The 14315-nt window shown below is 47.6% G+C and overlaps 1 protein-coding gene across 4 annotated transcripts in view; it reads right to left on the bottom strand.

The window, feature by feature from the left end:
* Window positions 1–598: 598 nt before the first annotated feature.
* The window catches only part of LOC112239869 (actin filament-associated protein 1), a 146180-nt gene continuing 132463 nt past the window's right edge, over window positions 599–14315 (bottom strand). For 3 of the 4 annotated variants that reach the window (XM_042298456.1, XM_042298455.1, XM_042298454.1), the window contains exons 9-18: window positions 13792–13944; window positions 13319–13530; window positions 12928–13073; window positions 11638–11752; window positions 9792–10055; window positions 7184–7307; window positions 4272–4436; window positions 3767–3957; window positions 2529–2696; window positions 599–1753 (exon numbers count right to left, since the gene is read on the bottom strand). In XM_042298456.1, the coding sequence (XP_042154390.1) occupies window positions 1727–1753; window positions 2529–2696; window positions 3767–3957; window positions 4272–4436; window positions 7184–7307; window positions 9792–10055; window positions 11638–11752; window positions 12928–13073; window positions 13319–13530; window positions 13792–13944 (1565 nt within the window). In that variant the 3' untranslated portion in view covers window positions 599–1726. The remainder of the gene's footprint in view (window positions 1754–2528; window positions 2697–3766; window positions 3958–4271; window positions 4437–7183; window positions 7308–9791; window positions 10056–11637; window positions 11753–12927; window positions 13074–13318; window positions 13531–13791; window positions 13945–14315) is intronic. The other variant, XM_042298457.1, reaches the window with a different exon arrangement.

Here is a 14315-nt window from a genome sequence, read left to right as displayed (position 1 = left end):
CAAAGAGGGATACAAACATGTACACTGATAACTTGAAAACAGCTGTTGGCGGCCATTTTTGTTACGCACAGCCTCATATTCCAACTAGGCCAATAAATGCACCATAAACCAGACGTTTTAAAGGTAAACGTGCCTTTGAGTAAAAATAGTAAAAACTATAGTAGTAGTACATCAACATGCTACGTCTCACCCCTACAAAGCACCGTGGTTAGATTACACTGAGCAGTGTGGATATGGGAATATTTTGCAGTGTACTGTAGATGTGGTAAAATCATTACCAAAAACACCATTAGAAATACATTACATAAAAGTGTCTGTGGTGTGTGTGTGTGTGTGTGTCTGTGGTGTGTGTGTGTGTCTGTGTGTGTGGTGTGTGTGTGTGTCTGTGTGTGTGGTGTGTGTCTGTGTGTGTGGTGTGTGTCTGTGTGTGTGTGTGTGTGTGTGTGTGTGTGTGTGTGTGTGTGTGTGTGTGTGTGTGTGTGTGTGTCTGTGTCTGTGGTGTGTGTGTGTGTCTGTGTCTGTGGTGTGTGTGAGCGTCGTGTCTGTGTCTGTGGTGTGTGTGTGTGTCTGTGTGTGTGTGTGTGTGTGTGTGTGTGTGTGTGTGTGTGTGTGTGTGTGTGTGTGTGTGTGTGTGTGTGTGTGTGTGATGTGTATAAGCTGAAACGTGTTGCTAGAGCAGCTGGAAGTTCAAGAATCCACAACCAGATTACAGTCTCTGGTTGAAGCAGAGAACACACAGTATTTCTGACCATACAGGCCTCTATTTCTAACAGTGTATTAATGATGGGGTTGGAATGTGCCTCAAGACATTTTAAAACACACACACACACACAAACTAATGCATACATACACACATAAACTAACACACACACACACACACACAGAGTGAGACCAGACCACAGTGTTACAGTGCACCAGTGGCATGATTAAAAGAGCTGGCCCGAGGCTCCTGGATGTAGAAGTGTAAATACAAGAGGCTACATTACTTGAGGTTGAGGACTTTTCCAACGGCAGACTCACCAGAACACCGCCACGCCTTAGTCTGACCTGCACTTTACCGAGTGGCACATTCCAAAGGCCCACTTCCAGGCATCAACCACTAAGGACTAGGAGTACTGTAGGTGTATTGCTGGTTTGATGATTTGAAAATCATCTGGATTGCCTAACACTGATACTAACGGCTGGATCCAGATGCTGTGGACATTAGTGGCACAGTGCAGTTCCTGTTCTAAAGAGAGGGAGCTATACAATACAACAAGCATTAAATATTATCAACATAAATAATCACAAGGATGCTAGTATTTACCTAAGAAACATTTACAAATAAATATGCACTTGATTTTGGAACCCCACGAGTTGTAGAAACCTGATTGTTTTATGTGATGGAGAAACAGGCAACGAGAGACTGTATGAAAGTGGATGACTGCAAAACAAAAACGAACAAAAAAACACAAGATTGGGCGATACAAAAGCACACAACAGAGTAGTTGAAATATAACATGGTATTACACAATGGTACGCTAGAAAAAGACTGCTAGTTCTTTATGTCCAGGAAATAAAATAGACAAAAAAAAATCAGCATTGTCTTGATCGTCTCTCTGTTTGGCTATGCTTGTAGTGTACTCCTCTTCAACCTTCTTCCCCATACGAACTGATTTAAATAAATATATAAACGCAATAAAATAAAAAGCTAATAAGATAGGACTGTTGTGAACAGAGTTGTTGCTCATGTGCCAGTCTTCATCTCCCATTCCTGCAACAAAGGGCACATTGAGTGAGTTGAGATATACATGCAAATACACACAAATACGACAGTTACACGCAAATTCAGTGCAGTCATTAGACTGGGATGGGATGTGTGTGTGTGTGTGTTTGTCAGAGATGTGTGGTAATACAGGTGAATGAGTGCAGAGGATGTTTTGAGTGTGTGTGTGTGTGTGTGTGTTTGTCAGAGATGTGTGGTAATACAGGTGAATGAGTGCAGAGGATGTTTTGAGTGTGTGTGTGTGTGAGAGATGTGTGGTAATACAGGTGAATGAGTGCAGAGGATGTTTTGAGTGTGTGTGTGTGTTATTTTTTTACCTTTATTTAACTAGGCAAGTCAGTTAAGAACAAATTCTTATTTTCAATGACTGCCTAGGAACAGTGGGTTAACTGCCTGTTCAAGGGCAGAACGACAGAGTTGTACCTTGTCAGCTTGGGGATATGAACTTGCAACCTTTCGGATACTAGTCCAACGCTCTAACCACTAGGCTACCCTGCCGCCCTGTGTGTGTGAGTGTAAATGCAGGAGTGTGTAAACGCAGGTGTGTGTGTGTGTCAGAAGAGGCTGGTGGGAGGAGCTATAGGAGAATTGGCTCATTGTAAGGGCTGGAATGGAATGGAATCAAATGTGGTTTCCATATGTTTGATGTGTTTGATACCGTTCCATTCATTCTAATCCGTTCCAGAAATTACAATGAGCCCCTCCTCTAATAGCTCCTCCCACCAGCCTCCACTGGTGTGTGTTCTCCGTAACTCTGTCCCACCTTAGCCTTCTTGAGGACATGGCCGCGTACGGCCGAGGGTTTCTGATTGGTCGTTCTGCGGAGGAGGGAGGCACTGTTGACGGGCAGAGTAGAACAGCTCTCTGTGTCGCTGGTGTCACAGCTGGAGATGGGAGAGTTCTCTAGGGTACGCCTCAGCAACACTGGGGACTGGACACACAGATACACACCATTCAGAGTCAGCAACAACATTTGCAACAGCCTGTTTCTCATGAGTATGTTGGGCGTCTTGACACAGTGAAGAGACTATAAATGACTGTTATCAAGCTGGACACAGTGAAGAGACTATAAATGACTGTTATCAAGCTGGACACAGTGAAGAGACTATAAATGACTGTTATCAAGCTGGACACAGTGAAGAGACTATAAATGACTGTTATCAAGCTGGACACAGTGAAGAGACTATAAATGACTGTTATCAAGCTGGACACAGTGAAGAGACTATAAATGACTGTTATCAAGCTGGACACAGTGAAGAGACTATAAATGACTGTTATCAAGCTGGACACAGTGAAGAGATGACTGTTATCAAGCTACACAGTGAAGAGACTATAAATGACTGTTATCAAGCTGGACACAGTGAAGAGACTATAAATGACTGTTATCAAGCTGGACACAGTGACTATAAAAGAGACTATAAATGACTGTTATCAAGCTGGACACAGTGAAGAGACTATAAATGACTGTTATCAAGCTGGACACAGTGAAGAGACTATAAATGACTGTTATCAAGCTGGACACAGTGAAGAGACTATAAATGACTGTTATCAAGCTGGACACAGTGAAGAGACTATAAATGACTGTTATCAAGCTGGACACAGTGAAGAGACTATAAATGACTGTTATCAAGCTGGACACAGTGAAGAGACTATAAATGTAGGTCAATTATCTTTTCTGCACAGGTTTGATTTAGTTTTAGTCATTTCAAGGCTAATTTACAAAAAGGAAAAAAATGCTTTTGTCTGTTTCCTTTTCAAGAGAAGGAAGCCATTGTACAGTACTGAGACTCAGCCATGGGTCATAGACATGGTAGAGACAGCCAGAACAGTACTTAATGGTTCCTCTCTAGGTTTCTTCCTAGGTATCTGCCTTCCAGGGAGTTTTTTCTAGCCACTGTGCTTCTGCCTCTGCATTGCTTGCTCTTTGGTGTTTTAGTCTGGGCTTCTGTAAGGCACTGATGTAAAAAGTGATTCATAAAATAAACGTGACCGAGGTCTGACCTGTGGGCTGGAGGTGCCAGACTTGGGCTCGATGGTGAGTCCCAGAGTGACTCCTCCGTTCAGGGCCTTCTTCAGACTCTCCTTGACCTCTGTCATCTCCAGCTCCAGGCTCACCCGCTCGTCCTCCTTCAGCTTGCACTCTTCCTCCACCTTTTTCAGCCGCTCCACCAGGGACCCAGCGCAGCGCTTAGCTGCGTGAAGGAGGAAAGGTAGAGGAAGGAGGTTTTAGAATGGGTCACAGCACTACCATACACTCTCAGTATCTGTCCTACCTTGATTTGTAGTTTATTGAGAAGTCAGTCAGGAAAAGAACATCTGACTCCCATCTCTCCCCCTCTTCCATCCTGCACCCCTCAATCCTAAACCTAACCCTCCCATCCATAACTCCACTAAACACCACTCACTACTAACCCTCCCATCATCTCCATCTTACACTACTTTCACTCCCACCTCTCCCTCTTCTCTCTACCTTGGTAGAAGAAGTGTGTGTGTGTGTGTGTCATACCGGTGCTGGCCTCCATAGCGGTGCGCAGGTCTTTCCTGTCCTTCTTCAGCTGGGTCAGACGGTTCCTGATGTCCTGCTTTCTGTTGATTAGCTCCTCCTCTTTAGCCTGCAGCATCTTGGCGTCCGCCTCCACACGGTTCTTACCGTACTTATACTGCTCTGCACCTACAGGACAGAGAGGAGAGAGGAGTTATATACACACACTACATGACCAAAAGGACGTGGACACCTGCTTGTTGAACATCTCATTCCAAAATCATGGGCATTAATATGGAGTTTGTCCCCCCGTTGCGGCCAGAACAGCCTCCACTCTTCTGGGAAGGCTTTCCACTGGATGTTGGAACATTGCTGCAGGGACTTGCTTCCATTCAACCACAAGAGCATTAGTGAGGTCTAAAACTGATGTTGCGCGATTAGGACTGGCTCGCAGTCGGCATTCCAATTCATCCCAAAGGTGTCCGGTGAGGTTGAGGTCAGGGCTCTGTGCAAGTCAGTCAAGTTCTTCCACACCGATTTTGACAAACCATTTCTGTATGGACCTTGATTTGTGCACAAGGGGGCATTGTCATGCTGAAACAGGAAAGGGCCTTTTCCCCAAACTGTTGCCAGAAAGTTGGAAGCACAGAAATGCACTAGGCGGTCCCGTTCTTTGAGTTTGTGTGGCCTACCACTTCACGGCTGAACCATTGTTGCTCATCTAGAATATAATTTTATGCTGTAGTATTAAGATTTCCCTTCACTGGCACTAAGGGGCCCAAACCATGAAAAACAGCCCCAAACCATTATTCCTCCTCCACCAAACTTTACAGTTGGCACTATGCATTGGGGCAGGTAGCTTTCTCCTGGCATCCACCATACTCAAATTCATCCGTCGGACTGCCAGATGGTGAAGCGTTATGCAGAGATTTACACCACTCCAGCCGACATTTGGCATGGTGCATGGTGATTTTAGGATTGTGTGCGGCTGCTTAGCCACGGAAACCCATTTCATGAAGCTCCCGACGAACAGTCATTGCTTCCAGAGGCAGTTTGGAACTCGGTAGTGAGCTTTGTAACCGAGGACAGACGGTTTATACGCTCTACGCACTTCAGCGGTCCCATTCTGTGAGCTTATATGGCCTACCACTTCACGGCTGAGCCGTTGTTGCTCCTAGACGATTCCACTTCACAATAACAGCACTTACATTTGACCGGGGCAGCTCTAGCAGGGAAGTAATTTGCCGAACTTGTTGGAAAGGTGGTATCCTATGACAGTGCCACGTAGAAAGTCACTGAGTTCTTCAGTACGGGCCATTCTACTTCCAATGTTTGTCTATGGAGATTGCAGGGCTGTGTGTTCAATTTTTATACACCTGTCAGCAACGGGTATGGCTGAGATAGCCGAATCCATTCATTTGAAGGGCTGTCCACATACTTCTGTATATATAGTGTACCTTCACACCATTAAACCCAAACAGTGTGGGGAAATGGGCAATGGAAGGGGAGGAGAGAAGGGGAGAAGGAGGGATTAGGGGAGGGGGAAGGGGAAGGGGGATTTGGGAAAAAGAGGGATTAGGGGAAGGAGGGATTAGGGGAGAATAGAATCATAGAGGAGGTGAGGAATGGAAGGAAATAACAGGGGATGAGAGGAATGATGAAGAGAGAACAGGGGATGAGAGGAATGATGAAGAGAGAACAGGGGATGAGAGGAATGATGAAGAGAACAGGGGATGAGAGGAATGATGAAGAGAACAGGGGATGAGAGGAATGATGAAGAGAGAACAGGGGATGAGAGGAATGATGAAGAGAACAGGGGATGAGAGGGGAAAACAGGGGATGATAGGGGAGAACAGGAGGAGGGAGAGGAGAAAGAACCGACCAATGGTTCAACCAATGAACCAACCAATGCTCATCAGAGTTCATAAACTGACCAGAAACCCAGTGAACCCAAACCTCAGCCCAGAAATACCTGTTAATCACCCAGAAGAGGGTAGGGTCCAACCCTGCTGGAAAATAATAACCTGAATAAGAAGCCTTAAGCCACAGAGGCCACTGGAGCCTCTCCACACCACGAATGACGACTGTGTGTGTGTGTGTGTGTGTGTGTGTGTGTGTGTGTGTGTGTGTGTGTGTGTGTGTGTGTGTGTGTGTGCGCGCTCCTCACTAGAACATTAGCCTTTACGAAGGACTGTATACTCATTCAAACCACCACTTGCCATCTTCAACCATCGATACACCGATATGGGCCTATTTTAGCTTGAGATGAAACAAGGATTGTGTAACAGACACTGAATCCAAAATGTCTTGAGAAAGCGGGTTCAAAACGGTCGTAGATGAAGCATTACTGAATAGACACAGCCCTCCATCATACAGATTAGCCCCACCAGTGACCACTCTGTCCCCTGGCCAAATATGTGCCAGTTCATGCAGCTATTTGAATGAATGTTAGTTTGGTCTGGATATGAAGTGACAGTCATCCACAAGGCTGGGTTTTTACCACGGATGCTTTCTAAGAAACTGTATTAGCTCCACCCAAAATATGTCTGCTCCTGCTGCTTCACCAACTGTCAGTTGGGAATTCCGGCATTTTCCGGGTTATTGTGGTGTTTCATTTTTCCTAGACAGCGATCAGCGGTGTGTTTGACTGAGGAGTGGGGAGCCAGACTTAGTGTCTACTAAGACCAGGCTACCGCTGTATAGCACAGCCAGGCTGGTATAACGATGACTGGAAGTGACAGGCTAGCACTAGATGAATTAACATGCCAGTACTGGGTGTCATGATTTGCAGACTGTAATGTACTCATGGGAATGTGTCTCTATCGCGCACACACACACACACACACACACACACACACACACACACACACACACACACACACACACACACACACACACACACACACACACACACACACACACACACACACACTTACTGGAGCTGTTGCGTTTCACAGATGCTGTTCCATTGGTTGTTCCATTGGTCTTCTTGGCCTGGTTCTTGTCCACCTTCTGTTTAGACGCTGTCCCATTGGTCACTGGGACCTTTTTTCCCTTCAGCTGATTGGTTGAGAAGGAGGAAGAGAGAACATCTATTCATAATCTGGTTGAAATGCACAGGCTTAAAACTGCTAAGTATAATTTGCACATATAATGAAAACCATGAGGTGAACAGACAGTTACAATGGCTACAAAAACCACTTCAATAAAAATCCACAATGTCCACCAAACTCCCCAGGTGGATATGATCATGAGAACGTCTCTGTGCACAGCTGTACAAACACATTTTAAGTTAAACATAACACAGTAACCTCAGCGTTGGGCTAAACCAGTCCTACTGTACTGCATTACCCTGCAGTGTGTGTGTGACTGTGTGTCTGATGACAATGAAAGGTTCATCTGAGGACGGAGACACACACACACAGACACACACAGACACACAGACACACACACACAGACACACACACACACACACAGACACACACACACAGACACACACAGACACACACACACAGACACACACAGACACACACACACAGACACACACACACACACACACACACACACACACACACACAGACACACACACACACACACACACACACACACACACAAGCTCTGCTGGGAAACAGCAACTCGACAACACCATGTGATGCCTAATGTGTGTAACAGTGCTGGGTGACATGTTCAGTACATGTCAGGTTCATGTAGACCAGGGGCATCAACCTCATACCATGGAGGGCCTAGTGTCTGCTGCTTTCAGCTTTTTCCTTTCAATTAAGACCTAGACAACCAGGTGAGGAGAGGTCCTTACTAATCAATGACCTTAATTAATCAATCAAGTACAAGGGAGGAGCCGAAAACCAGCAGACACGCTGCCCTCCGTGGAATGAGTTGGACACGTGATGTAACGTCTTTACAAATATAAAATAATGACATAAAATGGAGGTGATGGTCACTGTAAAGGCAAGGAGTAGTGTGAACATACTGAGGACACACACACATACACACACACACGCACACACACACACAACCCTCTAAAAGCAGGGTGGTCCGCAGTGCTCTGAGAGATACGCAGCCTAAGACACTGCAGCTATTTGACCCCCCCACCCTACTTCTCTCAGTTAATATCAAGGCCTCTAGCTAAGGTTTGCTAAAGAGTGCATGGTCAATGTCTCAGACCCTAACTCCCATACACTCAAAACTGGACATTTTATGAGGGGCTCAATATGCTTGTAACACCATTCCTCTGCATAGCCATGTTTTTAATCACATTACTAAGAGACACACTACAGTAGGACTAAGCCAGCAGGGACTAGATTCTGGGTGGCCAGTATCAACACCGTTATATTAAAACAAAGCGTGTCTCTGCAGGAATAACACATGTAACAAGAATTGAGACTCAAATTGCATTATTTAATCCTTCTCCAATCCCTTCCTCTAGACATACAGTGTCTCTGTCCAATCCCCTCCTCTAGACATACAGTATCTCTGTCCAATCCCCTCCTCTCTACATACAGTATCTGTCCAATCCCCTCCTCTCTACATACAGTATCTCTGTCCAATCCCCTCCTTCTCTACATACAGTATCTCTGTCCAATCCCCTCCTCTCTACATACAGTATGTCTGTCCAATCCCCTCCTCTCTACATACAGTATCTGTCCGATCCCCTCCTCTCTACATACAGTATGTCTGTCTAATCCCCTCCCCTCTACATACAGTATCTCTGTCCAATCCCCTCCTCTCTACATACAGTATCTCTGTCCAATCCCCTCCTCTCTACATACAGTATCTCTGTCCAATCCCCTCCTCTCTACATACAGTATCTCTGTCCAATCCCCTCCTCTCTACATATAGTATCTCTGTCCAATCCCCTCCTCTCTACATACAGTATGTCTGTCCAATCCCCTCCTCTCTACATACAGTATCTGTCCGATCCCCTCCTCTCTACATACAGTATGTCTGTCTAATCCCCTCCCCTCTACATACAGTATCTCTGTCCAATCCCCTCCTCTCTACATACAGTGTCTCTGTCCAATCCCCTCCTCTCTACATACAGTATCTCTGTCCAATCCCCTCCTCTCTACATACAGTATCTCTGTCCAATCCCCTCCTCTAGACATACAGTATCTCTGTCCAATCCCCTCCTCTCTACATACAGTATCTCTGTCCAATCCCCTCCTCTCTACATACAGTATCTCTGTCCAATCCCCTCCTCTCTACATACAGTATCTCTGTCCAATCCCCTCCTCTCTACATACAGTATCCCTGTCACCTCTCCCTTAGCAAATAATTGCTATCTGTTTTAATTCATATTTAGTTAAAGGGAGAGTTCACGCCAAAATCACAAAGTTATTCGATGGAATTTAGATGGTGTCATTGGCATTTGGGTCTATACAAGAAATGTCACAAGGGTCCCAACATCTTTTAGGTATGAAAATGTTTGATAAATGTTGACTTTGAAGTGAACTATCCATTTGATATGAAAGAGAAGAGTTCAGTGTTAGGGTAGCATAAATGTTAGGAAAGCAGTGCGTTAGTCACCTGAGCAACGGCTTTAGTGTTAGTGTTAGCCGAGGAAGAGGAGGAAGAGGAGAGGAGTTTGGATTTGACAGGGCCAGGGGTTTTGTAGTGGCTGGAGGAAGAGGAGGAGGATGATGCCAGGCGACTGGGCTTGGGGGAGTAGCGGGCAGCCAGCTTGGGCGAAGGCATGTTCTCATACAGGTCGGGGTCAGTGTTCTCATACAACACCTCCTCTCTCAGACGACGCCCTCCGGTGGCAGGGCTGGAGTATAGCGCCTCAGGGTCCTTACGATAGAGGAAGGTATGCAAAGAGGAGAGGAGAGGAGAGAAGGGGAGAGGAGAGAAGGGGAGAGGAGAGAAGAGAAGAGGAGAGGAGAGAAGAGGAGAGAAGAAGAGAGAAGGGGAGAGGAGAGGAGAGAAGGGAGAGGAGAGAAGGGGAGAGGAGAGGAGAGAAGGGAGAGAGAGAGGAGAGGAGGGGAGAGGAGAGAAGGGAGAGAGGAGAGGAGAGAAGGGGAGAGGAGAGAAGGGGAGAGGAGAGGAGAGAAGGGGATAGGAGAGAAGAGGAGAGAAGGGGAGGGGGAGGAGAGAAGGGGAGAGGAGAGAAGGGGAGAGGAGAGAAAGGGAGAGGAGAGAAGGGGAGAGAGAGAGAGGAGAGAGGAGAGAAGGGGAGAGGAGAGAAGAGGAGAGGAGAGAAGGGGAGAGAAGTGGAGAGAAGAGGAGAGAAGAGGAGAGGAGAGAAGGGGAGAGGAGAGGAGAGAAGAAGGGGAGAGGAGAGAAGGGGAGAGGAGAGAAGGGGAGAGAAGAGGAGAGGAGAGGAGAGAAGGGGAGAGGAGAGGAGAGAAGGGGAGAGGAGAGAAGGGGAGAGAAGAGGAGAGGAGAGGAGAGAAGGGGAGAGGAGAGGAGAGAAGGGGAGAGGAGAGAAGGGGAGAGAAGGGGAGAGAAGAGGAGAGGAGAGAAAGGGAGAGAAGAGGAGAGAAGGGGAGAGAAGAGGAGAGAAGGGGAGAGAATAGAGAGAGAAGAGAAGAAGGGGAGAGAAGAGGGAGAGAAGGGGAGAGAAGAGGAGAGAAGGGGAGAGAAGAGGAGAGGAGGGGAGAGGAGAGAAGAGAAGGGGAGAGGAGAGAAGAGAAGAGAAGGGGAGAGGAGAGGAGAGAAGGGGAGAGGAGAGGAGAGAAGAGGAGAGGAGAGAAGGGGAGAGAAGAGGAGAGGAGAGAAGAGAAGAGGAGAGGAGAGAAGAGGAGAGGAGAGAAGGGAGAGAGGAGAGGAGAAAAGGGCAGAGGAGAGAAGGGCAGAGGAGAGAAGGGCAGAGGAGAGAAGGGCAGAGGAGAGAAGAGGAGAGGAGAGAAGAGGAGAGGAGAGAGAGGAGAGAAGGGGAGAGGAGAGGAGAGAAGGGCAGAGGAGAGAAGGGCAGAGGAGAGAAGGGCAGATGAGAGAAAAGGAAATATAAAGAGAAAGAAAATGATAAGAGAGAAGGGGAGATGAAAATGTGAAACAGAGTGAACAAAGGAGCCAGCAAATGAGCCGATAAAAGGGGGGAGGAGAAGAGAAAAAGAGGACACCAAAGGGTTGATGTTGTTGTTACAGACCAGTGAGTTGGAGCAGGGGAACGTACTTGAAAGTTGCACAATAATTGAATCAGAGGGATGAGCATGGGAAAGAGGGAGCGAGAGAGGATGAGAAACAGAAAGATGTCCCTGATGCAAGCCATCACAATGCAGCATCCAGACAGGAGATGGAGAGATACTGCTCCCATTTGTTTTATATATAGATATTTTGTTTGTTTTCTGTGTGTGTGTGTGTGTGTGTGTGTGTGTGTGTGTGTGTGTGTGTGTGTGTGTGTGTGTGTGTGTGTGTGTGTGTGTGTGCTTACCGTTCCATTGATGGGCACATCATCATAGTGCAGTGCCATTCCAGAGGGACATGCGTAGCTGTTGGCAGGGTTGTCCAGATAAGGGTTGGGAGATACAGCACGTTTACCAGTGAAGCTGAGGAGGACACTGTGAGTTACTATACACGTGACAACACAAGGACAAATGACACCTTCTCCTCATAATCCTAGTCATCTATTGAAATGTAGAGCCCTATTGGGAATAAGAAGAGAATTTGCCTTTAAGGACCCTTATAGCTGTTGTCTCATAGTGTCCCCATCATACAAATAACAGTCCAATCATGTTGTAGTCCAGTTGATATTGAAACTCTTCATCCAGCCCTTTGCTAAGTGTGTTGTGTTTTGTTTGTGTGGGCAGGACTGGACTGCACACAGTGCTCTGGTGAAAACAATGCTGGTAAGAGAGTGACTCACATCCTCTGAGGGAAACATTGATCCAGAGTCATGCATTCCTAACTGAACAGGGGCTGAGGGGTTTTTCAAAACCTCATAGTGGACACATACCATCATGCACCCGCCCCATCTGTCACCCGCCCCATCTGTCACCCGCCCCATCTGTCATACAACACTTGGATTTCAAAACACATGCACACACGGCCACCATACCCCACCATACCCCACCACACCCCACCACACCCCACCATACCCCACCACACCCCACCACCCCACCATACCCCACCACACCCCACCATACCCCACCACACCCCACCACACCCCACCATACCCCACCAACACCCCACCATACCCCACCACACCCCACCATACCCCACCACACCCCACCAAACCCCACCATACCCCACCATACCCCACCAAACCCCACCATACCCCACCATACCCCACCACACCCCACCATACCCCACCAACACCCCACCATACCCCACCAAACCCCACCATACCCCACCAACACCCCACCCCACCAACACCCCACCATACCCTACCATACCCCACCCCACCCCACCACACCATACCCCACCACCCCACCACACCCCACCACACCCCACCATACCCCACCACCACCCCACCACACCATACCCCACCAACACCCCATCTTTAAGAAAATATAGATATTTCCTTTTTCCTTTTTTACATCAGATATAAACATACGAATAACAACTTAAGAGACAAACACAAACAACGACTACATCTCATCAGCCCAGAACTGCATGTTCACAGCCCATCTGGAAAACAAAATGACCCCTGTGTGTGTGTGTGTGTGTGTGTGTGTGTGTGTGTGTGTGTGTGTGTGTGTGTGTGTGTGTGTGTGTGTCTCACCAGAAGGACTGCTTGGCCAGCTGGATAACGTTTGCGGTAGTCTCTACATCTATGTAATCATAGTGTAAGGCTGCAGGGTCTGTGATAGAGCCTGTTTCAGCTAGCAGCATCCCCAGCCACCGACCCATGACCTCTGAGGAGGACGCCTGGAGAGAACAGGAGGGTTTAGAGAGATCCAGCACTATTTTATATCCAAGTCAAACTATCACATAACCACAAAGCTACTCACTAGCTAGTTAGTGCATTTGATGGTGTGGGAAGTTGCCCCTTGGGCGCTGATTTAAGGTCAGATCTGATGATTTGAACATGAAGGTTCAGATTTGGAGTGGTGGGTAAGCTGATCCCAGATCTGAATCTATGACCAACTTCCACCCATTGACCACCAACCTACCTCCAGTACAGCCACCTCCTGTCCGTTGCGGAGCAGGCGGAAAGCGAAGGGGTGTTTGGAGTCCAGTCCGGGGCTGACCTCGCAGCCTCTGAGGGGCAGGCTGGCCGTGTGGGTCTTCAGATCAGTACGGTCCTTATGAAGCAGCAGCTGGTTGTCCTTCAGACGACACCAACGCTCACGCCAGCGGTTATTGGACAGCACGTTCAGGTAGCCTGTCAATCAGACAAGACGGACGAGTTAGGATAAAGGGGTGGGGTAATGTGACCAATGGTGAAACGGCAGACCAGGAAATGGGTCAATAGCTGCAGTTCTGGTTGTTGTAAGTCAAGACATGTCCCCGTACATTCTACATAGAAACAACAACAATGTATTGGAACACATTTTAACAGAGCACCTATACGACCAATCCACCCTTGATATAGGTTGTCCTCTACACCCCAGATGTGACCTCTAACCCCTAACAGGTGTCTTACCACAGGTGGGTATGTCCTCCTCGGCTGAAGAGGTCTGTTCGTCAGTGGACGGCTTCTTCTTGCCTAAGCCAATGATCTTAGTGATCTTCTTCCCCGCCCCTTTACTCAGCGTGCCTCCCTTCTGACTCTTCTGAGAGTCCTTCTTCCCTTTACCTGAGGGAGAGAGAGAGACAGTTGGCGAGGGAGACGGAGAGAGAGGAGGGGAGAGAGAGAGAGAGAGAGAGAGAGGAGGGGAGAGAGAGAGAGAGAGAGGGGGAGGAGGGGAGAGAGACAGAGAGAGAGAGGAGGGGAGAGAGAGATAGAGAGAGAGAGAGGAGGGGAGAGAGAGAGAGAGAGAGAGAGAGAGGAGGGAGAGGAGAGAGAGAGAGAGAGAGAGAGAGAGAGAGGAGGGGAGAGAGAGACGAGGGGAGAGAGAGAGAGAGCGAGAGAGGAGGGGAGAGAGAGAGAGGAGGGGAGAGAGAGAGAGGAGGGGAGAGAGAGAGAGGAGGGAAGAGAGAGAGAGGAGGGGAGAGAGAGAGACGAGG

The sequence above is a fragment of the Oncorhynchus tshawytscha genome, linkage group LG15 (genome assembly GCF_018296145.1).
Source record: "Oncorhynchus tshawytscha isolate Ot180627B linkage group LG15, Otsh_v2.0, whole genome shotgun sequence".
Lineage (NCBI taxonomy): Eukaryota > Metazoa > Chordata > Actinopteri > Salmoniformes > Salmonidae > Oncorhynchus > Oncorhynchus tshawytscha.
This window is presented reverse-complemented; position numbering and strand designations above follow the sequence as displayed.